The sequence below is a fragment of the Cebus imitator genome, unplaced genomic scaffold (genome assembly GCF_001604975.1).
Source record: "Cebus imitator isolate Cc_AM_T3 unplaced genomic scaffold, Cebus_imitator-1.0 Scaffold134, whole genome shotgun sequence".
In the NCBI taxonomy this organism is placed as follows: domain Eukaryota; kingdom Metazoa; phylum Chordata; class Mammalia; order Primates; family Cebidae; genus Cebus; species Cebus imitator.
In genome coordinates, this window is record NW_016107449.1 from 4,147,729 (window position 1) to 4,175,652 (window position 27,924).

The window sequence follows — 27,924 nt, forward strand, 5'->3', positions numbered from 1 at the left end:
AATCACTACGAAATTAATCTTCATGAGGTGTCACCATCAAGTGGCATTACCTCCTATTTCTTCAATTCATAGGTAGTGTCTACGCTCACACCAGCCTCTTCACTATCTTAAATAAGTGGCAAGAATCAGGATCAAAGTAAGGCTACCCTAGTGGAGAACAAAAAATGGTGATGATGGTGTTGACGGTTGCACCAAGAGCAGTGAACATTTATCAAGCACATACAGGTGATAAGCTGGAGCTAAGAGATGTATATTATCAAAACAACCGTTATTATTAGCTCTACTCTTATGGGATGTAGCCAGGTTGAGGAACTTGTCCATCCTCACAGAGCCAGGATTCAAACCCAGACACCAGGACTACACTGCAGATTTCTTACGCTACAATATCCAAAATGGAGTCAGTCAAACCCAAATTGCGTTACTTAACCAGGCTTTTTAAAACAAACAAATATAAAAATTCCTAATAATGAATCTGAAGGCTGCACCTTATTTCTAACTTCAAATAATTCAAAATCTGATCTCACTAAAATAGACCCTGAATAAAACTTATATATGATAAATAAAACCTACCCTGTATGGGGCAAATGGAAGAGTAAGAGAATAGCAAGTATGAGCTTTCAAGAGAAATCCAGCATTCCAAAATAATGCCAGTAGGTAACTTTCACAAAATAAACATGTACACCCCAGAACCACTCTCTCTTAACATCTGTAGGCCTATCCAACTGTGTTGGTCAAAGAAATACAAAGTTAAGTTATGGTTTTCAAGCAACACTTCCTAAGAGGCTTAACAAGTACCTAAAAATGTCAAGGTAACAGCCCTTTCTTTTTATAATACAATTCATATTCCCTGTAATGCCCCACCATCCCCAAATAGGGAAACTTGGGACAGAACTCTCTTAAGAGATCCCCATTCACAAAAGAAATATGCAGAACTACATCAGAGGGATAGAAAGGCACCTCCACTTTCTATAAGTCTGAGGGATTTGAGTAAGGACATAAGCAACCCACACTCCCCCACAAGTAAAAGAACAGTCTCAACCACAAGCAGGCTCCTCCTTCCTAAAATGAACCAACCACCTGCTCATCCCTTCTTCATATGTTTAATTTTTAAAATTGCATTAAAATTATTATAGAAATGAGACACAAAGCAAAGATATGTAAAGAACAAGTTACTTATTTTCCCCACCTCACTGCCTCCCTCTTCCCTCCACGAGGTAACTGAAGCAAACCAGTTAGGATGCCTATTAACACCTTCCTTCAAACCCATGACAACAAATTCCGTACTAAGGTTTGGCTACTTGCACAAAGTGAGGGTGTGTTGTAAGCAACCCCTTGCAACCTGCTTTTCTCTCTTAAGGATATTTCTTGGACACTGTCCAGATCAAGAGTAACGCACTGGATTCTGGGCACCATACGCAGAACACTTGATCATGAGGATGCACTCTCTCCCTAGCTCAGCCTCTCCTCTGCAGCTGCTCATTCAGGCGGCTTCCATGTTTTTGCTACTACAAGCAATGCTGCAACAGACAGACTATATTTTTGCTGTTTTGAACTAAAGATTTTCTTTCTAGGGGACATACTGCCAAAAGTGGGACTGCCAGGACAGAACATGTGTATGTATGCATCGTGATCATTATTGCCAGATTATTTTCCAAGAAAGTTCTAGGCACTAACTTTTTTTCCCAGACTGCATGAAGTGTATCTTTTTCTAAAAATACATTATTTCATGGACTATAAATATATGAATTTGTAAAGTCTTCTAAAGAACAAGAAATCAATACTTGTTCTCCTGTGGAACTTCTATAAACCCTTTTCTACTATCAAAAGGAAAAAAGAAACAGTGTTTCCCCACAAAATTTATCTTCATCTTGTTAAACTGACTTATGTTTCTTTTCCCCTTCTCATCCACTTTTTTTTCTCTTCCCTCTCACTCCACTACACCATAGGCACCTGTATCTGTGAATACAATTTTCTCACTTGTTAGAGCCTTTGTCACATGATAGACTTGCACAGAGGAGAGCAAAGGAAGATAGCTGGCTAGCCAAATGTCCCCACAAAAGGTAAGTTTTAAAAATAGTTTTTCTTTCATTCTTGACTATAAGAGAGTAGCTAATACCTTTTTAAAAAGGCCCTCTCCCACCAAGTTAATCCTTTCTTCCAGTAACTGAAAACCAGGCTGATGTTTATTAAAACTTCAGACCAGTGTGCCACTTACCAGCTGTGTGACTGAGAAATTAAGTGACCTAATTTCTTTGAGCTCCCATTTCCTAATCTGTAAAATGGGCATTAAAATAGTTCTTATTTTGTAAGGTTGCTGTAACCAATGTGTATTTGTATATGCCTATATATACAAAGTCCTTTGTACAGTGCCTGAAAGACTAATGGGGGAGCTGTCCATCAGAGCCACAATCCCCACTTAGCTCCTTGGAAGGCACCCCCAAAAGCAGGAGTGGAGAGTCCTAATGTCATCTGCCCTTGAACACTACATGAAGTGGGGAGCATCCGTCAGTCAGAGAGCAGCTCTCTCCTCTTCCTCCTTTCAGGTCAGCAAGCCATCATCACTCACCAGGTGCAGGGTGCTGTGGGGTGGTGCGGCAGGCAAGAAGGGGCTGGGCCCTGCCATGTGGACGCTTACTGTCTAGTAAGCTGGGAAAGAGTATGTTCTACCTACTCCTGAAAAAAAGGTCTGCAGATGTTAGGGACAGGGCTTGAAATACAATTTGTATAATTTGGGTTAATTTTTAATTGTTTTCTGAATATAAACACATATAAATAAGAGATCAATTAATATAAAAAGGGCCAGCTGAACAAAGAAAGACTAGTTTTTGACTTGTCATAGTTCTGTGTAAGTCAAGTACAGCCCCAGTTTTGAGGATGGCAGAGCTGAGGGCTACATTCCCTGTGAAGGCAACTACTCAGAGCCCCCCCTAGGGAGATTTTTGTATTGTTTACAGTGAGCAAGGAGACTGCTGGTGAAGGCAGCACTGTGGGCTAGTAAGGATAAGAAGTCAGGCTTATACAGAGAACTCTAAGGAGTAACCTCTACCTCCTCCACCCACTGTTCTTTCCCATAGCAGGTGAGAGGGCGGGCCTATATCCCTGGGCCTTCACTGTTCCAGTACCTGCCTGGCATCCTCCTGTAAGCACCCGTGCCTCTTGGCCCAAGCATTTCCCTTCGCTGCTGTATAGCACCAGAAGAGGAGCCAGGCATGGCACTTGGGCAGTGGCAGACCTGGAGGGGAAACACCTCCCTTTCCTACTCCTCAAATGGGATATCCCTGACACATGCCCTACACAGTCATCCAAGTTTCCCAATGGGACTAAGCACCAGGTGCTCTGAGTGGTAACCCACTCAATCACACACTCCTACAGCCTGCTTTCCTTTCCCCATGCCACTTCCTCCCTCTTCTATCTGTGCTTCCTGGGACTGCCTCCCAAATAAACTACTTACACTCAAATACTTGTGTTAGGATCCTTCCTGGGGGATTCCAACCTAACTCACTTGCTCTTTCAATAGGGACACTTCAGTATAGTTTTAGGATTCCTTTCCCCTTGCTGCGATATTTATTTCAATCAGGTTTCCCCCACACAAGGTATCTGGTTCCTTTACTCCTTGGAGATGAGCCAGGCCCTACAGTGGCTGCCTTGATCTTATGAATGGTGCTCAGATCCTGGGAACAGCAGTCTATCTCATCTGGGATGTAAGAACCCTTTCCACCATCTCACACTGGGGTGTCATCTTCTCTGTCTTGTGCCTCTCCTGCAGTGGCACTGGTCCTGGGAGCACCTTGGACACCTCTCCTGACATGCTCATTTCTGTGGCGAAAGCCACTGCATAGCTCATCCCTGCACACCATGCACACAGCCATCTCCTGTGGCTGTGCAGGCTTTCTCCCTTCAAGTTCTTCTTCAGTTGAGCTGTAAGGCATTTCTTCTGCCCAACAAAGCCAACAGAAACGGATGCTTCTTTTATTGCAAACGTGGGCAGTTTAGGGGGTGGGTCCTCTGCTTGCCATGGCTCACCTGATTCAGTTTCAAATGCTACAGCACAAAGGAAGATCATTTCCTCCCTTAAGGCTAGGTAAAAATGTAGAACTTAAAGTTGATTTTATTTCACCAGGAATTTCTCCAACATTTGAAGAGCTACCCCTGCTACCCTAGAGGGCATTGTTGCAAGGTGGTTAATAGCATGGACACCGAAGTCCAATGGCCTGGGTTTGAATTTTGGCTCTGCCTGGCTGTGTAGTTTTCGGGGAGTTAACTAACTTTTCTGAGCCTTACTATAAAATGGGAGCAACAATATCCTCTGCTTCCAGGGTTGTTGAGAAGATTAAATGACTTGATATATATGAGGTGTTAATACAGCACCTAGCAAAGTAAAAGTGCAGTGATTATTACCCATTGTTACTACTAGCATTAAAAGTGGAAGTAACACCTTTATAACCATTCTCCACCTGATCCTTGCAGGGAGGGTTACCACAGTCGAAGTGACACTTCCCAACAAGTCTTTAGCTCTATAATGAAATCCCCTGGTCCTCCACACCTATCCAGCCCTGCCAGAGTATAATCAGTTCGCTTCTACTTCTAGTACAATATATTTCACAGCATAATAGTTCAAAGAAACTGCACAACCCCCATCCCCAAATGTACACTCTCATTCACAAACACTACCTTGATCTTTCTTTGTGTATATTCTCTAGTCATTGTTCTTCAACCAGAAGAACACGCCTGGAAAAAAACAGAATTTGGCCCCAAAATAAAAAATAACAATATATATAATAGAGGTGAAGAATTATTATAGTAAAATTTTTGAGGATTCAAGTGGGGCTTGAAATGTGTCTTTTTGGTATCTATTTTTTGTTAAAGTTGACTAAATAAGTTAATAGTGGAAACAAGCATGACGGATGAATAGACTAGCTATTAATCCTTCTAAGTGAATGCATGATTCTCAAGAGCAACTACTGGATGCAAGCCAACAATGGATGTCCTACACCAAAACTGAGCCAGAGTTTTATATTTAAAAAATGGACACCCACCACTTGACGACTTTTCTTGGCATCCAACTTACTGCCTATGGTTGAAAGCTATACATCCACTTAAAAAATGTATCTTTTTATAATTCAGAATTATTACCAATTTGATAGATCCTCTCCCCTTTATTAGTGTTTTCCACCTCAATGGCCATCCCCAATACAGGCCCTCCATTCTGTTAATTCCTCCTGCCTGAACGGAGCCTGATTTCCTCAGCTCCATGTACTCCTCCCCAGGCTCATCCTGCACAGTACTGCCTGCCTCATTTTCCTTGTGACTGCTCTGCTCACAAGTCTTTCCTTCATCTTTTCCAACACACACACACACACACACACACACACACACACACACACACACACACACGTACTCTCTCTCTCTCTCACTAAATAGAGAAAGAAATCTCAGTTCTTAGTCTGGCACCATAGTTCCAGGTACCAAATCCCACAACGTAACTTTCCAAGCTCATTTTTCTACCACTGACTGGCACCCTGCCTGTCCTTCAACGCCAGCTCATACACCACCTTCTCCACCAGGGCTGCGGCTACCCAATTCACAGGAAGCAGGACTTTCATTCTCCTCGTTGCTCATGCCTGTCCCATATGACTGGCACTTTATCACACACCATTCTCCGCCTTAGAAAATTGCTTTGTAAAAAGCACCTTTAAGGTAAGAAAATTGTGGCATTCATAGAGATACCTACTGTGGCTTCTCAAACAGAACAGATGCTTAGTAACTATTTACTGATTCAACCAGTGACTTGCACTACGCTTCAAGAAAGGCCCTGGAGACCAGTGACCAAGACCAATTCATATCACTGCCCAGAGAAGAGGAGCTTGGATTTCCACTAAGCAATAAGACATAACTCATATGATAAGGAATTGTTCAGGAATTAATATATGATAAGGATTAACTAAAACATTACTTCACTGAAATGTATTTTCCTTTTAATTGGTTGAACATCAATGGAAAATTAGAAAAGGCAGAACATAAATTTCTCCAAATTTTACCTAATTGATTCTTATGTAGCCAATATTCAAAGCATTTAAGGAGATGACACCTTTCCATATAAATGAAAAGACTTCTAATTATTATATGCAACATTTTAAAGGGTTGTCAACTATACGTCTCTTGCTCTAATTTTAAATATGTCCTAAAAGGAGACTCCATAACTATATGTAAAAAATCAGTAGTGTAAATAAAGGAAAAAAGCTTCCATTTTACTGAAGTACCATTGACACTGCCATACTAAGAATATGTCTACCAAGAATGGCATAGAAAGAACTAACTGGCTTATAGATTAAAAACACATCAATTATTTCATGACCGAATGTCAAACAGAAAAACTGCCTGAATGGTTTAGAAGTCTATCACATCATACCACATTTGGCCCACGTCGAATGGCATTATACATCATTTATCATTAAAGGCCTTTTTATATAGGTCAAGGTTGCTGGGGCTTGGTGTTTTGTATCTTACAGTTTAAAGAATGCTCTAAATTCTAGGTTTTTTTTTTTTAACTTTTTAATCTATGAGAAAGGAAAACTAAAACTTCCTATAAACTCAGATTAATGCCTGCTAATGCACGGAAGAAAGAAAAACTAAACCTTCCTCCTACTATAAAAACAAAATAGTGTGGCCTCTGTTTCTTTTCTGATAAGAGTCTTAAATACCAAACAGTTAACTGCATAATAACATTTACTGGCAGCCAGGCAGCCTGCTTAGCAGATATATAAAGCAGGTAAAAGGAGAAAAAGTTAATTTCTTGGCTGAATGATTCCATCGGTAGCTATAGGGCAAACCTGAAAGTCTTTTAGTAAAGTAGCAGTTGATTCTTCTATCAATCTGTAGCACACATACTCTTCCAAGGAAAGCATTAAATATGAAAATCATATCCCGTTATCATCTGTTTCCAGCTTTCAGCCCAGTAAGCTTTTCTTAATGAATGCTGCAGCCTAAGGAACAAGCACGCTGTTGGCTTTTCTGAATAATGGAGTGATGCTACCATTTTTGCTTATTACAATATCGACTGGCTGAGGGGGTTTCACATATAGTCACAAGTGACTACTCTTGCCAGCATGCTCCAAGTTATTACAAGATGTTTTTAGACATTTCATCTAAAAGAGCTTTACTGCTTTTAGCGAAGAAAACATCTATGGTCTTGAACAGAATCATTTATATGGAGATAGGCAGGAGGATTAGAAGCCTGCATTACAGCAGATACATAACAGAATTTATTTAAGTATTCCTTGCTGATCTTTTTGTCTATTGCTTAAATATGCAATCTTTTCTTTCCACTTTTTCTGTGCAAAGGTTAAAATGTACAAAATTATATATATTCACACAAAAGAATCAAAATGCCATATTTTGTTTACTTTTCATTTAAAACTCTTCTCAAACTAAGAAAAGAGCAGCTAGAAAGCATGATTTAGAAAAACGATTTTACCTATTGAGAACATTGAGGTTTTCTTTAGAGTCTATCCTTTTACCCCAAAGTAACTCCTTCTTTTCAGCAAATTTAATTAAATTAGACATTAAAGCAATACTCTGTAAGCAAAAATCTTTAAATAATCACTTAAGGTTTAATCAAAAGGATCTTACCAATAAGATGATTTTATTTAAAACAATATCTTAAAATATAAACACTCTAGAAACTCTCTGTTAACAGAAAGTTTATCACTTTAGTTTATTACCTTTTCTCTGTCTTCATCTTTCAGTTCACATTTTAGTCCTAGGCTATCTTTTTCGAGCAGCATCTTCTTAGTTTGAGTCTCATATTCAATCTAAATACAAGCAAAGTTTTATTTTGTGATAAATATCTTTACAACTAGCATCTGTCTCTATATTGCAGTCTTTACAACATACAGGGAGCACTGAAGTAGAAAGTAAAGGCTGATATTGCCAAGAAATTCACCTTATCTTAGAAAATGAACCATTTTGCAAATAACACATATCAAAAGTTGAATTTTACAAGATGCTACAATTTTTAAATAAAATAAGATTTGGGCCGGGCTCAGTGGCTCACGCCTGTAATCCCAACACTTTGGGAGGCTGAGGCGGGTGGATCACAAGCTCAAGAGATCGAGACCATGGTGAAACCATGTCTCTACTAAAAAACACAAAAATTAGCTGGGTGTGGTGGCGCACACCTGTGGTCCCAGCTACTCGGGAGGCTGAGGCAGGAGAATTGCTTGAACCCAGGAGGCGGAGGTTACAGGGAGCCCAGATTGCGCCACTACACTCCAGCCTGGCATCTGGCAACAGAGCAAGACTCTGTCTCAGAAAAACAATAATAATAAGATTTGAGTGATTTTTACTTTCATCAGTTTAGGGAATAAAATTTATACATATATATATACACACACACACACACATATATATATATACGGTTTGATACTTTATCACAAAAATATAATTGCTTTATTAGGGAAGTAACACATTAGACAGTATTTCCTTCTAAAAGTTTTACCCCAAACAAAAGAAAAAAAATCAATCCTACTGATTTCTTATCTATATATCTACATAACATCATGGTTCTGATAGTCACAGCAATTGAGTATACCTGCTAGATCATCAGCTTAAAACAAATTCCATTTTCTATGAATAAAAATATACTGCAGACATCAATGATCAGAATCCAGTTTGCTCTGGCACTAATAACTACATAAAGATGTCTGCATCATTACTACACTATAATTGGTGAAAGTGATTCAATCTTAAAATGACTTTTTCTTAAAAGCAAGGCATAAAAAAGTACTTTGATTCAGTATGCTAGTAATTAAAGCCTTAAAAAAGTCATGGATTGTGGTCCATCACAGATAAGTATCAGAACATTTTCTAAATTAGGCAGTTATGCACTGCAATTAGAAACACACCTATGAGATGATGAAATTAGAAAGCTGTTTCCTTCGTCCTCTGATAGAACATAAAATAGGCCTGAGCTTTGTTTTGACACACAGAAAACAAATGGGCAATAATAACCAAACTGATTTGTTTCCCTCAAAATATTTTAAGAGGTATTATTAATATATGCTGTCTCATTTTTAGTAAGAGTTAGGTATGGATTTTTTTTTCCTCCAGCAGAGTACTATTAATATGTAGATGGCAGTAATTCTCTAAACAGATACCCAATTAAATGAAAATTTTATAAGACCAGTACAAATGATAAAATAATAAACTAAGAATACATAAAGCAATAACAAAGATACAATTTACATCTCTCTGTACTATATCTATTCCTTTGAACTTAGAGATGTTTAAATTGTAACCCCAAGGGCTTTAAACAGGCATCCTTTACAGATTCCAAAGAATAATATCTCAAAAAACAAATGGGGGATGAATTACAATATAAACATACAATTATAGTTAAACAAATTTTTTTTCCTGTGACACAAATGTTTTCTTATGCTCTTTGAGATCAATGAATATTGTGCCTGATTTCCTTATTATAGGATCATTTCAGAGTCATACCTTCCAAAGACAGAGCACTTTCTCATAGAAATATGGGAGATTTGTTCAATTCATTTTGCTGAAGGAAAAAGGAAGTGATAACTGCATAAAGGCTTCCTAAAGAACAGAAAGAAGTATCTCTAAGAGCCCAATTTAGATTGCTCTCAATACATCTGAAAAAGTCACTGAACTGTAGATATTCTAAAACAGAAATGGCAGAATGAAGTCAAGGAGATACTATGATAAATTAATGACTGATACAGACTGTATGTCTGCATTCCCTAAGTCCATGGGTTTCCATCAAAAAATGCTTTGTTCTCTTTTTTCTTTTTTTTTTCCTTTTATTTTTACATGCAACACTTGGTTATTATCCATATCCTAAACACTGGAGAGCAGGAGTTTTCCACAGTGCTCTTCAGAGCCTGCTCATGCCCCAGTAACATCTCCTGGTCTAGAGACCCTCTAAGGATAATCCCCTCATCTCCCCCGCCCCAACCCGAGAAATCTGTTTTAATAAACCCAAGAGCACTGAGTTAATCCGTCAGGTAACGTGTTCTGTCTGTCACCGTATCCCTTCACAGCATTGGCTTGATGCTCCCTACCTAAACTTAGCAGGACCTTCCCATTTACTTTCTCACTATGCACAAGCAATTTATTTCAGCTTAATTACTGAAATCTGTTAATAATGACTGGGAGTTGACAGAGGTTCTGGCAGAAGTTTCAGGTCTCTGGGATCTCTCTCCATGCTCACAAACGCTTTCCATTAGGTTTCTTTCCGTATTCTCATTTCCGTCAATTTCCTCTCCATCACTTCACTGTTTGCCTGAAAGTCCCACCACTACCTTTTTTGCCACAGACTTCCTTTTTCATTGTTCTCCAGGGTTGCAGAGCTAATTCTCAGGTAACAGAATAAGTAAACAATTGAAAGGAATCAACATTTAAGATCTGCTGGCCCTGTCTCCTCATATTAGAGTTGAAGAAATGGGTACAGAGAGTTACATAATGGGCTGATTTGATCCTTGGGTGAATATGAGAGATGGGACTAAGATTCACAGTCTTTTCTTTTCTCTTCTTTTTTTCCAATATCTGTGCTTCGTCTTAGATCATGAACTGTTACCAAAAGATATGGGGGAACGTTTATTTGTTCAACTATTGCATATTAACAGGCAAGACACTCTCATTGAGGCAGGAGAATTGCTTGAACCCGGGAGGTGGAGGTTGCGGTGAGCTGAGGTCACACCATTGCACTCCAGACTGGGCAACAAGAGCGAAACTCCATCTCAAAAAAAAAAAAAAAAAAAAAGGCATTTGCTACACACTTTGTCCTCCAGGGGCCTGAAGGTTGTGCCCTGCCCACAATGTCTCTTACAATCCTTAGTAGAAATCAAATCAGACTTCAAAAGATTTGTTCTCCTCAAATATTAGCTCCTAATAGCCATACATAACCTAATGACTGAAGTGTCATGGAGAATCACATCTATCTTATTTTACTTTATTTTTTTGAGACAAGGTCTTGCTGTCACCCAGGCTGGATTGCAGTGGCATGATCACAGCTCACTGCACTTCAACCTCCCAGGCTCGATCAGTCCTCCTACCTCAGCCTCCCGAATAGCTGGCACTAGAGGACTAGAGCTAGTGCCACCACGTCCAGCTAATTTTTTCTATTTTTTGTAGAGACAGGGTCTTATCATGTTACCCAGGCCTGCAGAATCACATCTTTAAATAATGAAATTATATATTCAGAATATCTCTGCTATTAAACAGAAATGCTAACTGGGAAGGTATAATAGAGTATCATCAATACCACATTAGTTCTTACATAGTTGTTCATGGTCCATAAGAGAATAAGGTAAAAAATATGGGAGAATTAATTGCAGTCAAGGGGTAAGTCTCAATGCTTACTGAGTGCTTATTATGTGCCATATTCTGGGTCAGATACTGAGAGCGCTGAAATAATAAGACAAGGAGCTCACAGTGAAGTGGGAAAAACAGACATGTAAACAATTATAATACCATGAAGGAAGTACTTACTGAGATAATTATGACACAGACCTAAGGCAGGGCAGGGGGGAAAAGGCCTTCTAATTGAAGAAGGTTATGAGATAATGTGGTGCTTTCAAGGAAATGCAAACTGTGCAGCATGCTTAAAGTACTGTGGGTGCATGTAAGAGTGTGTGTGTGTGTGTGTCCGCACGTGCGTGCGTGTGCACATGTGCAGGAGATAAAGATGTAGAGAGACAGTGGTTAAGATCGGGGTGGAAGAGTTAGAGGATCTGGAGGAGACAGATTTGGGGGTAAGGAGAGGCAGGGAGACAGGAATAGGAGAGGAGAAAAGATTAGAGGGAGAAATGGGGATGGCAGGAGAAGGTGGAGGGGGACAGATTAGGGAGAGATGGGGAGAAAAAATGTGCACATCTGTGTAGTTGTGTGAGAGAGACAGCAACAGCGAGGGGGAGAGAGAGTGTGAGTGTGTGTTGGGAGGAGTAATAATGGTGAGGCTATTCTGTGCAGGCAGAGACCAGTACCTGAGCTTTGTCCTGAAAAGCCTGGTCCAGCATTTCAGGCCAAAGAGAGACCTAACCAGATGAAAGCTTTCGTGCCTGCCATGGGGATCCTCCCTGAACGCCCTGACATGTCGGCCCCATGCCTGACAATGCTGCCATGAGGGAGGCTAATTAGGGCAGATGTTGGCAATGTTCCACACATGTCTCTGGGATCTTTCTGGCCACTCCTAAGTTCTGGAATCAGGGCTCTGTGCCTAAGGCTTCTCAGAACCTGGAAAGGCTGCTGTGGAGAGCATATGGTTAACTCCCTACCACCTACAACCTCACCCATCTGTCCTCAATGTTGCTTAGGAGCTGCTGGACATATATCCCAAATATGCAAACCACTTGCCAGAACTTCCCTGTAGGATTCAGTACTAGAGGCTGACTATGGTAGCTGGCTTAATAATATACCCAGTGCTCTCCCTGCCTCCCCTCCCCGCTTGCCTACTGATACTCCTTATCTCCCAAATAAACCACTTAACGTCAATCCCTGTTCTCCAGGTCTGCTTCAGGGAGAACCCAACCTGAGATAAGGATAAGGGGCACCTGAGTGAAAATGCTTTAAGTTAGGACCAACTGGGGACCCTTCTACAAAAGCAGCTAATACAGGGAACAGGGGCAGAATGAGGAAGAGAAGGACACACTCCTCACAGCGTTAATACTAATATTTACATTCTTGGATTTTTAAATTTTATTTTATTATTTTTTACAAAGACGGGGTCTTGCTCTGTCACCTGGGCTAGACTGCAGTGGCACCATCATAGCTCACTGTAGCCTCAATCTCCTAGGCTCAAATAATCCTCCCATCTCAGACTCCTGAACAGCTGAGACTACTGGTATACTCCCCCGGAGCTGGCAAATTTTTAAATTTTTCATACATTTGGGGTCTCACTACGTTGGCCAGGCTGGTCTCGAACTCCTGGCCTCAAGTGATCCTCCCACCTCAGTCTCCTAAAGCACTGGAATTACAGGCATGAGTCACCATGCCCAGATCTAATATTCATATTTTTGAACTGTGTTTATTCAGCCTCTTTATCCAACTGACAAATAGCAACGTAGATACAACACCATATTTTCAAAACTACATAACAGGTCAATATCCAGGCCTCCAAATAAAGTATTATGAGTCATAAAATCAGTTGACAGTGTTTTCAGCATTTAGCCCATTTTAAGAGATTTTAACATTACATAATGAAATGGGCCCAGCCCACCTCTACAAAGTGGGAGAAACTCACCTGGTGTTAATCTGGGCAAAATCCCCACTTCTCTCATATTGCTTCACTTGGTTTCACTTTCTGGAATTCTACCAATTTGAAGTTCATTTGTATTAACTGTAGTCTGTTCAAGGTGAAATTCCTGTGGCATTTTGGGGTGTGTGGGCAATGCACTGTGAACACCTTTCTCCTAAGACTTATGTGAGGTCAGTCAAGAAAGGAGGTAAAGATCTGATACCCAGATGGGCAGCATTAAGAGGAGACAAGTGGTTCTGGCATACCTGGGCCACCACTGGCCCAAAAGGAAGAAGAAGAAAGAAATGAGAAAACACCAGAGACAAACATCACCTATGTTGAACCTCAGCTCACTGCACAGCCTGCTGAAGAAGGTGGGATCACTGGTGGGGTCTCTGACATTGCTGTCTGGGTTTGTAGGCACACAACAAACATTGGCTTTGGACTAAGGGTGTCAGCCAAAGTCCAATTCTCCATGGAACTCACATCTTTCCAGAGTGTAGTGCCATGATTTGGTCTTTTATGCTATCAGAAGATTTTTTTTTTTTTTTTTAAGACAAAGTCTCGCTCTGTTGCCAGGCTGGAGTGTGGTGGCAGGATCTCTGATCACCTCTTGGGTTCAAGCAATCTTCTGTATCAGCCTCCCGAGTAGCTGGGACTACAGGCATGCACCACCATGCCGAGCTAAATTTTGTATTTTTAGTAGAGATGGGGTCTCACTATGTTGGCCAAGATGGTCTCGATCTCTTGATCGAGGCTTGGGCCTGTTTCATACTTGGATGGAAGACTTCCTGAGAATGCCAGGTACTGTTGTAGACTTAAAAAAAAAAAAAAGAGGTTGAAAGAAAAAAAGGAGGAAAATGCTCTTCATTATAGAGGAAAGTCAGCTAACAGAAGACACAGTAAAACAGAAAATCACCACTTTTCATAAGCTCCACTAGAAATAACTGATTCAGGCAAGGCTCATTTATGGATCCTAAAACCATTAAGTAAAAGGATATTGAGGAACACAATATTCCCATGATGCCAACCCATCAGTCCATAGATTAATTACTAATATGCAAAGGGGAAAAAATGTACCTTACAATAGAGACATCTAGAGATCATCACCTTAACCAAGGGATCAAAGTCAGCCTCACTCAGGGGCCACCTGCCATCACGGGCCTCCTGATGGGATACAGTTGGAAGTATAACCTCACCTGTGACTATTTAACTTAAAATTAATTAAAATTGGCAAAATTAAAAATATAGTCCTTAGTGTCACAAACTACATTTTAAGTGCTCAATAGCCATATATGGGCAGTTAGCTGTATTGGATAGCACCAGCATAGATACAGAACATTGCCATCACTACAGAAAGTTCTATTGGACAGTGTTTGTACAGGCCACATTTCCAGTTCACAGGAAATACAGGGGATGCTGTGCAAGTTTAATGATGCCTTAGATTCAGAATGAGCATCATTCTACAAGCAGATGGACTGCCCTTTTTCAAAATAGCCAATAACACGGGGGGGAAAAAGGAGAAATAGTAGGAGACTAAATGAGATTAAAAGAGACAAAATAAAAAAAAAAGGCAAAATAACCAATAACATAAAAAACAAACAATATGTGATCCCTAGTTGGCTCCTGGTCTAGAAAAATAAATTACTTTTTGGGAGAGGTGGGGAAATCTGAATATGAGCTGAATATTAAATAATATTATGTCTGGGTGCAGTGGCTCAAACCTATTAATTCCAGCACTTCGGGGGGGCCAAAGCAGGAGAACTGCTTGAGACCAGTAGTTCAAGACCAGCCTGGGCAACATAGTGAGACCTTATCTTATGAAAAATAAAAAATTCGCCAGGCATGGTGGTGCACACCTATAGTCCCAGCTTGAGGCTGAGGAGTGAGGCTCGCCTGAGCACAGAAGGTTGAGGCTACCGTAAGCCATGATCACGTCACTGCACTTCAGCCTAGATGACAGGTTGAGGCCCTATCTAAAAAAAAAAAAAAAAAAAAAATTATGGAATCACTTTTAATCTTCTTAGATGTGATAATGATATGATTATGTAGGAGACTGCCCCTGCATTTAGGAGATCCATGCTCAAGTGCTTAGGAAAGAACTGTCATGATGCCTGCAGCAGACTTGCAATGGCTCAGAGAGAAAAAATATACATACAAAGCAAATATAACAAGATATTTACAACTATTGCGGCTAAGTGAATTATGAGTGTTCATCATAATGATTATGGTAATTCTTCTGTGTATTTGAAAATTTTACAATAAAAGGCGCAAAAAAACAAAAGTGTGGGGGGCTCAGTAGCAGGGTAGCAGACAGAATACTGAATCCAACTCCTCCTGTGACCAGTGTTCACCTGGGTTAAACGGGACAATACCTGACCAGTACAAATGGCGAGGATAAAGGCCTAGCTCCTGGCCCTCTACATTTGGCATAATTTGTAGAATAGCAAGTAGCTAAGCACCTTCACCTTAAGGCGAAGAAGGTGCCAGAACCAGAGAGGGCTGCAAGGGCAGTCACTCTGGGTTGCACAGTCCAGGAGCATGAAGGCAAACTCCTTGGGGACAGTTCTACCCTTACTGCTATCCCAATGCACTGTTTGCCAGAGAAGAGGGGCCCAGACCATAGAAAAACAACACTTTCAAGACAGAAGCAGTTTCTAGAGAGAACCCCAATGCTGCTCAAATTCAGTCATTCAGCCAACAAATTCCATGTGTCACACTGTGCCAGGTACTGGCTAGTGATCTTGCCTGTGTTACAGATATCCCATTGATTCCTCAACTAAAGGAGAATGTTGGAAAATGCAGTATCAAGTTCTCTGATAAAATTTAGCCACATGGTAATTCACAGAAAAGGCTGATACTTAATCCTAAGTATGAACAACTGAACATTAGTGACTACCACTGATCTGAAACTTAACTACTCACTATTTCTCATTTTAGCAAAAAAAAAAAAAAAAAAAAAAAAAAAAAAGATTAGAAACAAAACATAAACCTGGGGTGTGCACCTCTAATCCCAGCTACTCGGGAGGTACACAGCTACATGGGGTGCGCATGTGTAATCTCAGCTACTCAGGAGGTACACGGCTGTGGGGTGTGCACCTGTAATCCCTGCTACTCAGGAGGCTGAGACAGAAGGACGACTTGAGCCCAGGAGTTCAAGTCTAAACTGAGTAACACAGTGAGGCCCAATCTCAAAAATAAATAAATAAATAAATAACAAGAAATACAATAAAGCATAGTAAAAAACAGGATGTCACCTTCAGTTTCTGAAGCTTCTCTGTATTTGTGGTGAAGTGCCCAACATGAGCTTGGACACGCTCCAATTGCTTTAAATATTCTTGATTTCGAGTATGAGCCTTCTTTTCAGATTCACATATTTCCTTCAGATAATTCTTTAGTTTCACATATTTCAGCTTAACTCTAGAAAAATAAAAGCAGGTTTAAAACAATGGACTAGAGTTGGACGAATCTAAGAGAATTTTCTTTATCAAAATTGTTAATGAGACAATGTATTCTAAGATATTTTACCCAAACCACTGAAACCCAAAGGACAAAATATATGTACATATTTTTGGAGAGAGAAAATGAATGCGGTACCACTGAGGTATCATACTGGTTTCCTCTAAAGCATAACTCTCCTGAGAAATATATACAAGACCACATTCTAACATTCATACAGTAAAGATTTCTATGGATTTATTTCTCAAAATTAAATGTGATGTCAAGAGTGGTGTCTATGTGGCCATGTTCGACAAATATCTCACTAACATTCTGATATATGATAGACAATTTCAAAAACAACTCCTCATATGGAAATTAAATCAAACTGCAAATCACAATCCATAAAATTAAGAAATCAAAAAGAAATTTAAAAATTTAAAATACAAAAATTTCTCGTTTAGCGAATATAAACATATTTGTTAGAAATTACAACAATATAGTTCACTATTAAAATATTTTAAAATAATATATGAACTGTAACTACTCCAACTGTGAAAAACCCTTTAAGACTCTTATCCAAAGTGTAATAGCAAAAACATACTCTGCATTCCAACTTTCCTGTACTTAAAAAAAAAAACCTGGATAGTTCAACTTGTGCATCCACTTTTCTCACAGTACCAATGCTGTTAATTCTAACTCTTCTTCCCTATTACACAGCATTTCTATTGTTGGCTCAATAAATCATTCAACATTCTTTCATCAAACAAAAACACATTTTAAAATGACAAAAATATTTACCCTTAAAACAAAGATTTGCAAAGATGCTGGAGATGTCCAAAGCTGTTTAGTAACAGACCTTAAAATTCCAACCCTAGGCCAACAATTTTCAAGAAAGTCTTTATTGTGTTAATAATTCTGTGCTTTGACCATGGTTGGCTGTCTTCATTTTTCTTTCTGAACAAAAAACTGAAGGCTGGTCTTATTGCTGCCCATGTCTCTGCATTTTTGATGCAAGTAACTGCAATGCAGGTGGAACCTAACATACTGTCTTTCACACTCAGGCACTCAGTAAAGCTGCTGCTGGTGGTGTCTACCTGGAGTGGGTATAATAGTACCATGCCTTTTCCACCCAAATTCTAGTTCCATTCCCGCCACCACATTAACCTTCAAAGTAGAACACATCAGTAACTCATCTGCCCAAGAAATCATCCATATATTCAGCACTCCAAATATCAAAGTCTTTCAGCTAAGCTCAACAAAGAAAACAATGAAATAAGTAAATACATGATGAATGAATGCTATGAGGGAAACTTATAAAGGTCTTCTACATACTGGGCAACCTGACCTAGCTAAAAGAGTCAGGGAGGCTTTCCCAGTGGAAATAATTTTCAGCTAAGACCTGAAAGATTGGTCAGGCACAGTGGCTCAGGCCTGTAATCCAAGCACTTTGGGAGGCTGAGGTGGGAGGATCACTTGAGGTCAGGAGTTCAAGAGCAGCCTGGCCAGAATGGTGAAACCCCGTCTCTACTAAAAATACAAAAATTAGTCAGGTGTGGGGGCATTGCCTGTAATCCTAGCTACTCAGGAGGCTGAGGCAGGAGAATCACTTGAACCCAGGAGGCAGATGCTTCAGTGACTTGAGATCATACCACTACACTCAAGCCTGAGCAACAGAGCAAGACACTGTCTCGAAAACAAACAAACAAAAAACCTGAAAGATGAATGAGAGTCAATCAAAACTGGTAAAATCAAAAAAGAAAAGATGAGGGTAAAACATTCCAGGCAGGGAAAACAACATGTCAGAAAGCTCAAAGGCAATAAATAGGAACAAGAATGTTGATAAAATTATAATAAATAATAATTGACTCCAGGTCAGACGCTGCTTTAAGGCTTTATATGAATCTTGTTGAGTTCTCACAGCTATCATTATTCCCATTTGCCAGAAGAAATGGGTGCACAGAATGTTGGAGTAATTGCCCCAAGGTCACAGGCTAAGAGCTGGTGAGGCTCAGATAGAACTGAGGTAAACTAACCACAAAGCCTAGAAGTCTATGTTATATTACAAAAGATCCCATCATGCTTAAGAACCTGACGTTTCAGTCAGTGTCAAATCTTAGGGGGAGGCTGGAAAGAGATGGTGATGGTAAATTAAAAAGGATATACATAATGGCGGGTCTGGTGGGCTGCTGGATGGGACACCGCTCGTGCCCACCTCACACCTCTTGGCCCAACCTTTTCTCTACCAGCCAGTCACCATAGCTGCCACGGCTTGCTGCATGTGGTATAACCTCGCCTGAGAACATCTGCCTCTGCCTCAGCTGCACTTAGCATCTTGCTATCTCAGGGATGCCTTTCTGAGTTTGCAGCATGGAAAAGCCTAGGTGTAAGGAGTTATCGCCACCTGGGGCTGCCCTTACCAGTGGGGGACAGGAACCAGTAGGAATGCAACCCCATCTCCTTTCGCAGGAGTCACTGTGCAAAGCAGAAGGGTATATTGCTCCTCTGAAGGCTCCTCTGAAGGTCTGGAGGGGCTGAGCCCCAGGTGCTCACTGCAGTGAACAGCTCTTATTTTGTTCGGTCCAGCTCTGCTCTCCAATTTTAGGTGATCACCGCGTCAAATAAATTACCACCTATACACAGACCCTCATCTCAGGCTCTGCCTTCTGGCAGGTACCAGGTGGAAGCAGCCTTGTTTGGATTTTCTCCCACAGGCAATCTAAGCAAGCCTATTTTTAGAAAATCATATCCTTAGTAAGAGACTGGGAGAGAAGCAGCAGCTCAGTGAACTGACAGCTTGGTAAAGGTGCCCATCCTTTTCTCCCACCACCAGAAGGCCAGGAGGCTTCCCAAGAACAGACTACATGCAACGTCTACACACAGTCTTCTGCCTCTTTAGCCATGGGCTAGAAAACTGGCAGCTGCCAAGGATCCCCTCAGACTTCGGCCCACTCCTGAGGCCACAGCATCCGCAATGCTGGCTATTTCTTCCTCACACAAAACAAGTGAGTTCTTGTCTCTTTCAGAGTTACTAGAGACATATGGCTGCTTTAGAAACCATACATCTGGCTTTAGAAGTACGCTAAATCTTAAAACCAAAGAATGATTTTGAAGACAAGGAAAAGAACTGACCTAAGACGTAATTTGATTTTAAAGGATTCTTATAAAGGATTCTTAGCCTCTCTCTTCTGGATAGATCTCTTCATTTCTCACTTATAGTGTGACATGAATAAATCACGAATTTAATGCTATCAAAGCCAGAAGTTCTTCATATGAATAATACAAGAGGTAATGCCATACTTTTAGCTTAAGGATAAAGTTGTTTTTATAAAATAGAAATCAAAATATTTAAAATCTGCTCTTAATAGCAGAGGAAGAAACCTAAAAAGGATAATATGTACAATATATTATTCACTGCTTATAATTTTAACAGCCATTCTCATATATCCATGAACAAATGGGATACCATGTAACCCTGCCTACAGTAGTACGTTGAAAGATCAACCACAAAATTATGTCTTAATCATCACACAAGCTCAATGTGTTTAAATTGCAACCAAAAAGATAAGACTATGTCTTACTTTAATATTTTTAAGCAAAACAGATTCTTGAAATAAAACAAATATGAAATAATGAAAATATTTTGATCTCATACCAATTTTAACCAAATTTATTTGATAGTAATTAAACTGCAATGTTTTATTTCAAATTATTACACACTAAAAATAAGAGAATGGTTAAGAGTACTCCAATTAGGCTGGGCATAGTGGCTCACAGCCGTAATCCCAGCACTTTGGGAGGCCAAAGCATGGGGGGATCACTTAAGCTCGGGAGTTTGAGACCAGCCTGGCCAGCACGGTAAAACCCAGTCTCTGCTAAAAATAGAAAAATTAGCCAGTGTGGTGGTGGGCGCCTTCCCAGGTATCCCAGCTACTTGGGAGGCTAAGGCAGAAGAATTGCTTGAACCCGGGTGGCAGAGGTTATCACGAGCCAATATTACGCCACTGCACTCAGCCTGGGCGAATGAGCAAGACTTCCTCTCAAACAAAACAAAACAAATAAACAACAAAAAAACCAGTCTTTAGCGACAATATTTATGATATAACATTAGGGTTAAATTTTTTATTAATATATGGAACCTGGCTTGAAAACTGTCCCCACTGTCATCTCTTACCTGTATGTATCAGACTGATGATATTCATAAAGTTTCTTTTCCAGGTCCAATCTCTTCTTTTCACTATAATAAAGAAAGAAACATTTTATAAGTAATTATACTGATAAGTAATAGGGAGTTGGATTTAGACCATGCTCTCCTTTGAAATCATTCCTTTGATGCAAGGTGTTGATTAGAGGTCAAAAAAAAAACTCCAAATACCAAATTACTCCTTTATGAAAATGTTTCTCTGGTCTAAGAAGAAAATGCCAGATGCATCCAAAACAAAGACATAAAAGTATGCAGCCGTCACCAGGGAAATCTAAAAAACAAAATGAACACCAATATGAGGCAGAAGAACAAGATTCACAAAGTAAATGGGGAAACACAATAGGAAAAGGCTGGGAAGCAGGTACCTTAATTTAGCAAGTATTTCTTGAGTGCCTATGATGACCCAGGCACTATTCTAGGCCTGGAAACTAATATGGTAAACTAGTCAGCCAAGATCCCTGCCCTCAGACAGTTGACATTCCAGGGAGAAGGACAGACAATAATAAACAAGATAAGTGTATAAAATGTAATGTGGCTAGACTTCTCTGAGTCTCTGGCATTTCAGTGATGGGGTCCCATTACATCTTGTATACAGATTGAAGGCTGGTGGCTTGCTCTGTTTTCAACCAGACAAGCCTGGGCACAGCCAAGTGCATGAGCTAGAAAAGTCCTCTGAAAAGTAAACCTGGCCTCACTTACATGAAAACCAGGTCTCCTAACACTATCATTTCAAATTTGGAAGAATTTCTTTTTATAACTCTGTAATGGTACCATTATTTGTCACAGGTTGCTGTTTTCCTGGAGCTACTATCAGTAAAGACAGAACCTGTGCTGTTCAGGTGAGTACTAGCAGGAGGGGGAGGAGAACTGGGCAGCAAAGGAAGCAGAAGCAGCCAAAACCAGGGGGCTGGGAGGTAAAAATGATAAAGCCATTCAGTCCCAAGAAGAATGCCTGGGAGGTTTAGCCACAGAGGGTTTCATTTGAGCACCACCATTTGCTTCAAACCCACCTAGCTGGAGCTAAATTGCTAATCTAAGTTAACATTAAGTAAAGGCCAAAAAAGAAACCACATAATATCCTATCCAAGTGGAGAAACCTAAATAAAAGGCTATGAAACAAAGATAAAGACTCCAACAGAGGTGATCTCGGGTTGGCTTCCTGAGGGAAAGGGGCTGGCCTCATGTTCCGTTTGTGAGCTCTTAATTATTAGTTTCCATATTTCTTCAGATAATTTTTTTCCTTTAAAAAAAGATCATCCCCAAAGTCGCTGTTAGCTACATTACAGGTTAAATAAGTTTCTTTCTTTTGCATAATGTTAAATGGAAACTACTATTTAACCAAAATTCATTTACTGGAAAAATGGGGTCCAGACACAGAATCTTCACTTGGGGAACACAACCTATGGGCTGGAGTATGCCTATGTTAAAAAGGGAAGAAAAAAGATTAAAAGGAAAAAAATGACAAAAACACACATTTTTAACTAACAGCATCACAGATCTTTACTTTCTCACTAAAAGTTAACTTAGAAGTGAAGGACATATGGCATAATTGCTTCCACATTAGAAATTTTTATTAGTTACCACTCCCCCTCTAGAGTTTCACAATCAGTTGGGTACTCAGTTCATGAAGAATGAATGACTGAATAGTGTGAGTAACTTGTCATTACATTACATTACAAGGACAGGAAGACCTCTAAATACATCTATGACACTGCACCCTGGGGTAGTGCTTCATTTCTGTTGTATTCCTAAGAAAGCATGACTGTAGTCTGGTAATGAGACACCATTAGACAGAGACAGACTCAGCTTGAGGGTCACCTTCTAGAATGAAAGCTGTACTCTATGAACTTGTTAGGAACATGAAAGACAGGGAAAGATTGAGGAATCATTCTAGATGTGAGGGGACTGAAGAGACATGGCAACCAAATGCAACCCAGGTTCCCAGATGAGCCACTAGACCAGGACAAAAAAAAAAAATGGCTGGGGGGAGGGGGGCATTATTAAAATAGCCGGTGAAATCTGATGGGGTCTGTGGGCTGGTTTCACCACTAGGAGGGCTATACGGTGATTATGTACAAGAACATCCTTGGTTTTTGGAAATACACATTGAAGATTCTAGGAGTGATGAGGCATCATACATGCACTTCTCATAGCTCAGAAAAGGCTAATGGTTTTAGACAGAAAGATTTAGATAGATACTGAACTGATAGTATCAATGAAAGACAGAATGAAAATCTAATAAAATGTTAATAGTTGAGGAATCTGGGTGACAGGAATATTAGAAGTCTTTGTCCTACATTTGCAACTTTTTTGTAAACTAGAATTTGCTTTAATATATAATTGCATTAATTATATAATTATATATAATTAATATTTAAATTATATAATTGTATTAATATATACAATTATATTTCTCTCTCTCTCTCTCTCTTTCTCTCTCTCTCCCTCCCTCCCTCCCTCTTTGAGACGGAGTGTCGCTGTGTTGATGGAGTCTTGCTATGTTGCCCAGACTGGAGTACAGTGGTGCAAGCTCGGCTCACTGCAACCTCTCCATCCCAGGTTTAAGCGATTCTACTTCAGCTTCCCAAGTAGCTAGGATTACAGGCATGTGCCACCACACTCAGCTAATTTTTGTATTTTTAGTAGAGATGGGGTTTCGCCATGTTGGCCAGGCTGGTCTCGAACTCCCGCCCTCTGTTTCTCAAAGTGCTGGGATTACAAGTTTGAGCCACCACACCCGGCCACTTTAAAATAATTTTTAACATTCATCTATGACTTCTAGTGAAAAAGGACCACAGTCACTTTGGAAATCCATTACCTCCCAAGCAGCAAGTTCTTAGTAATTAATATAAAACTTCTTCAGCAGATGCAGACATCTGCTGTTCACACTTCTTCTCTATCATAACACTTCATACTCCGACAATCAAACACCTCTTGGCTTTCTCTCCCAGGCAAAATGGCACTAATCTTGTTAACTCTTCTTCACAGGCCTATTTTCTAGCCCCTCATCCACACTGCAGCACCTCTGAATGCTGAGCCCTCCATGTCTTTTTTAAATTTAATACTAAAAATCAGGTATTTGCCTCAATGAAAAGCTTTTCCATGATTTGCAATTCCTACACATTAAATCTCTATTTCAGAATCTTTGAAACATCCATTCCTGGGATGCTTACCCATAGTTCATGCTTTTAGTCACCTGCACCCCTCACTTGGACCTTTCAGTTTTACACAGCTGAGTGGTCCTTATCTGGCTGAGTTTTCTACTTTTAAGCCACTTGTAACTCTGTTTTTGTCTCGATACTACAATTCTATACCATCTTCAGCTTACTCTACTAATAAATATCTCAGTATCAGTTTCTAGGCTATTATGATATTTTACTCTGAATCAATATAGGCACTGAAAAAACCATGGCTGGCTAATGGGTCCTTTTAAAGGGATGTTTTTACATAACTGTAAGAGCCAATTCCACTTATAAGTTTCTATCATGCTTGTGGGTACTATTCACACTGTAACAAGTCACTCCATTAGACTCTTTTAGATTCAATTATTGACTTTCACCACAATGCAGAGAAAACACTGTACACATACAGGAAAACATTCCGACTATAAAATTGCATCTACATGTAATCACAGCTAAGATGACTTGGGCTAGAAATATGCTGGTTATTCGACAGCTAACATTGCAATGACCACCTCTAAAAGGGCTGAGAAAGAGGGAGTTTTTTTGTCTCTCACTTCCCAGAAGTTTCTGGATTGATAAAGCAGCTGTGGCTACCCAGGGTTGCAACCTATGAAATGACTCAGAAATTTAAGAGACAGTGGTTTCCGTAGTCACTGGGATTGTTTGTGTTTGTTTAAAAAGGTATTATCCAAGGCTGGGTGTGATGGCTCACACCTGTAATCCCAACACTTTGGAAGGCAGAGGCAGGCTAGATCACCTGAGGTCAGGGTTTCAAGATCAGCCTGGCCAACATGGTGAAACCCCAACTCTCTGCTAAAAATACAAAAATTAGCTGGAGTTGGTGGTGGGTGCCTGTAATCCCAGCTACTTGGGAGGCTGATGAAGGACAATCACTTGAACCTGGGAGTCAGGCATTGCAGTGAGCTGAAATCATGCCATTGCACTCCAGCCTGGGCAACAGAGTGAGACTATGTCTCAAACAAATAAAAAGGTACAACCAAACACTCAAATTGGATACAGACAATAATATTCTTTACACATTGCTTTGCAAAACTACAACTTTAGGCTTTTTTCTTTTTTACTTTAAGGCCTATTATTCTAGCAAAGAGAAAAAATAAATCTGTGGCTTACTTTTGCATATTAGTCAAGCCCCCTTATTCTGGTAAAGAACCAAGATTCAGAGAGATGGAACAATCTGCTCAAGGTCACACAATAGTTCATAACCTAGAATCCAGGTTTTGATGTTTCTACTGCAGCCTTTTCTGTATCTAGAGTTATTTGCCTCTAAAACTGTGTGCAATGTGCATTAATTTGAATCTGTTGTAAATTCTTAAAATAAAAAATGAACACACAGATCAACAGATTTATACTGACTTAAAAATAAAGCAAACCACCAAATGCAGAACCATGAACAGACTATAAAATTTGACTCAAATTCCTTATATGTTTTCAACAGCCTCACCTTGTTTAATAATTAAAGGAATAAGTGTTAATCATAAAGAACATAATCATTATACAATTATTGTGCCATAAGGACTATAAACAGCCAGGTGTTCCTAGCACAGCAAACAAAAATAACTTACAACTAATAGTTCAAAGAGAACGCTATTTATGAGTGCTGTAAGAAAGCCAAGAGTCACAAAAGTTAAGGAATGGGTTGAAACAGGGAAGGCTCTGCAGGAAGTGATTTCTTTCTAAAGTTAGAAATTAAAAGGTCACTGATATGGATGAGTGATGATATGTCAGAAAGAAAATAGGATGTAGAAAAGGAGCACAAAGGAAAAAAATGATAAGGACCGTTAAGAAAGCCTGTTGTAGATGCTCTATAAACATCTGACAAGAATTAAATCTAGCATAAAATAAATGTAATTCCTTTTCAAAATCACTTACTTCTGCCTTTATTTTCCATGTAATTATTGTTATCATTTTAGCATTGTCATACACAGAGCTCTCCTGTTCACTAGAATGGTTTTGTAACTTTTAACACTCATTAAATGTTTTGTTTATCAAGAGATCCAAAAATCCATTTCTTTTCTTGTCAACTAATGAGATTTACAAGTCTAATTAACTTAGCAGCTAAATAAGAGGTCCAGCAATTTATTTTACGTGGTTATTTATAGTGCATTGCGGTATAATTTTCTCTTTCTATGCACTCTTAGATCTGTTTTCGGTGGTTCCCATCTTTTATATCTTAATCAAAGGCATCATGAACCTTCTAGAAGCTGGACTTCTCTAGCTGGAAATTCATCCCTTCGCTGGAAATCTAGCCAGCCCTCGCTCCCCACAAAAGTCTCCAGAATTAAACAGGGCACATGTTTGACAAACACACACACACACACTCCCGTCTGCGTTCCAGGACCTGTCATCATTGATGCAGTGCAGCTGTCACGGCGGGATGACAATTTGAAGAGAGTTGGGAGGGGGCGTGTAAAGGGGACAAGAGAAACTCACAGGGCTTGATGGAGAGTGACAGGCAGAAGAACTCCCACTTTCACTCCTGGGCAAATTCTGTGACGCGGCCGCATCCTCCAACCCGAGACCAGGCTTTAGCAGCTATTGAGGGGGACGGGGGGCGGTCTCTCACCTCTCTCCGCTCCCATGCCAAATACAGGGGGTGTCTCTAGCAAATGCTGTCCTCTAGGCCCCACTGGAAGCCTGGGGGGCGGTGCGCGCGGGCCTAGGCCCCGGGGAACCTCGGGAAGGAAAAGGGGGCAGGGCTCGCGGAAGACCCTCGGCGCCGGCCGACTCCCCACCCCTGCCCCAGTGGACCTACCTGTCCCGCAGCCCGTGCTGGAGTTGGCCCAGCCTCTCGTAGTAGTCTACACTCGACTGGGGCGCAGACGATACGGGGGTCCGGCTCATGCTGCAGCCGCCGCTGCGCCAGCTCAGCACAGCCTCTGGGCGGCAGTTGGGCCGGGGTTGCCAGAGGAGACCGCCCCACGATGCACCGCGGGTAAACACCTCGCCAGGCCGCCCGCAGGAGGCGGGGCAAACGCCGTAGGGGGCGGGGCGCCGAGGAGGGGCGGGGCGCCGAGGAGGGGCGGGGCGGTGCCGGCTTTGTGGGGGGCGGGACGGAGACCTGCATGGGGCGGGGAAGAGGCGGGGAAGAGGCGGGGCGTCGCGAGGCCGGGGCGGGCCACGTCTGAGGGGCTGGGGCTCGGTGCTCTCTTCTCTCCGCCTCGGCACCCGCGTCTCTTCCCCTCACCCTCCAGAATTCGCACCAACTACGGTAATGTTTACAAGGCGCATTCCCTTCCTTTCTCCCGTCTCTCCTGGCTTCTTTTCCTCGGCCTCCTTTCTTGCCAGGATTTGCTGAGTGCCAGGCACTGTGCTAAGCTTGTTCTATTATATCAGCACACAAAAGCGACACAAAACACCGCAGAAAAATACAAACCCTCAAATACTGAACAGCTGTGCTCAGCCCCGACAGTGCACCAACCTTTTACTGGAAAATCCTTGCTGAATCTAAGGATGTGTTTCGTGCTCCAGATGCCAGAATCATTGGCGAGAGGGAAAAATTACTAACTAGTCGCTTGGGAAGCAGAAGCTTGTGAAGACAGCTCTAATGGACAATGCTCCAACGTCCTGTAGGATCCTGTAGCAGGAGTCCTGGGGCCAGACTGCTGGGTTCACATTCCCTATCCGCTTCCCAGCTGCCAGGCCGTGTGCTAGTCACCCTTTGAAGCCCAGGTTTACTCATATGTAAAGTGGGAGGCTGTTAACACAGGATTAATTCGATTGGTTAATACGTGTTAGTGTTTATAAGAGAACCCAACACATAGAAAGCATTAGGTTTTATCATCACCAGCTTGGGGAAAAAGCTTCCTGAAGGAAGCCAACCATATTCC

The 27,924-nt window shown here is 40.8% G+C and overlaps 1 protein-coding gene across 8 annotated transcripts in view; it reads right to left on the reverse strand.

Annotated features, from left to right (window-relative positions):
• Positions 1-27,069, reverse strand: part of KIZ (kizuna centrosomal protein) — a 110,917-nt gene extending 83,848 nt beyond the window's left edge. For 2 of the 8 annotated variants that reach the window (XM_037743084.1, XM_037743082.1), the window contains exons 1-4: positions 26,850-27,069; positions 20,865-20,927; positions 16,510-16,672; positions 7,722-7,811 (exon numbers count right to left, since the gene is read on the reverse strand). In XM_037743084.1, the coding sequence (XP_037599012.1) occupies positions 7,722-7,811; positions 16,510-16,672; positions 20,865-20,927; positions 26,850-26,938 (405 nt within the window). In that variant the 5' untranslated portion in view covers positions 26,939-27,069. Of the gene's footprint in view, positions 1-7,721; positions 7,812-16,509; positions 16,673-20,864; positions 20,928-26,527; positions 26,630-26,849 lie in introns of all 8 variants that reach the window. The other 6 variants (XM_037743087.1, XM_017541493.2, XM_037743083.1 and 3 more) reach the window with 5 other exon arrangements.
• Between the last annotated feature and the right edge of the window lie 855 nt (positions 27,070-27,924).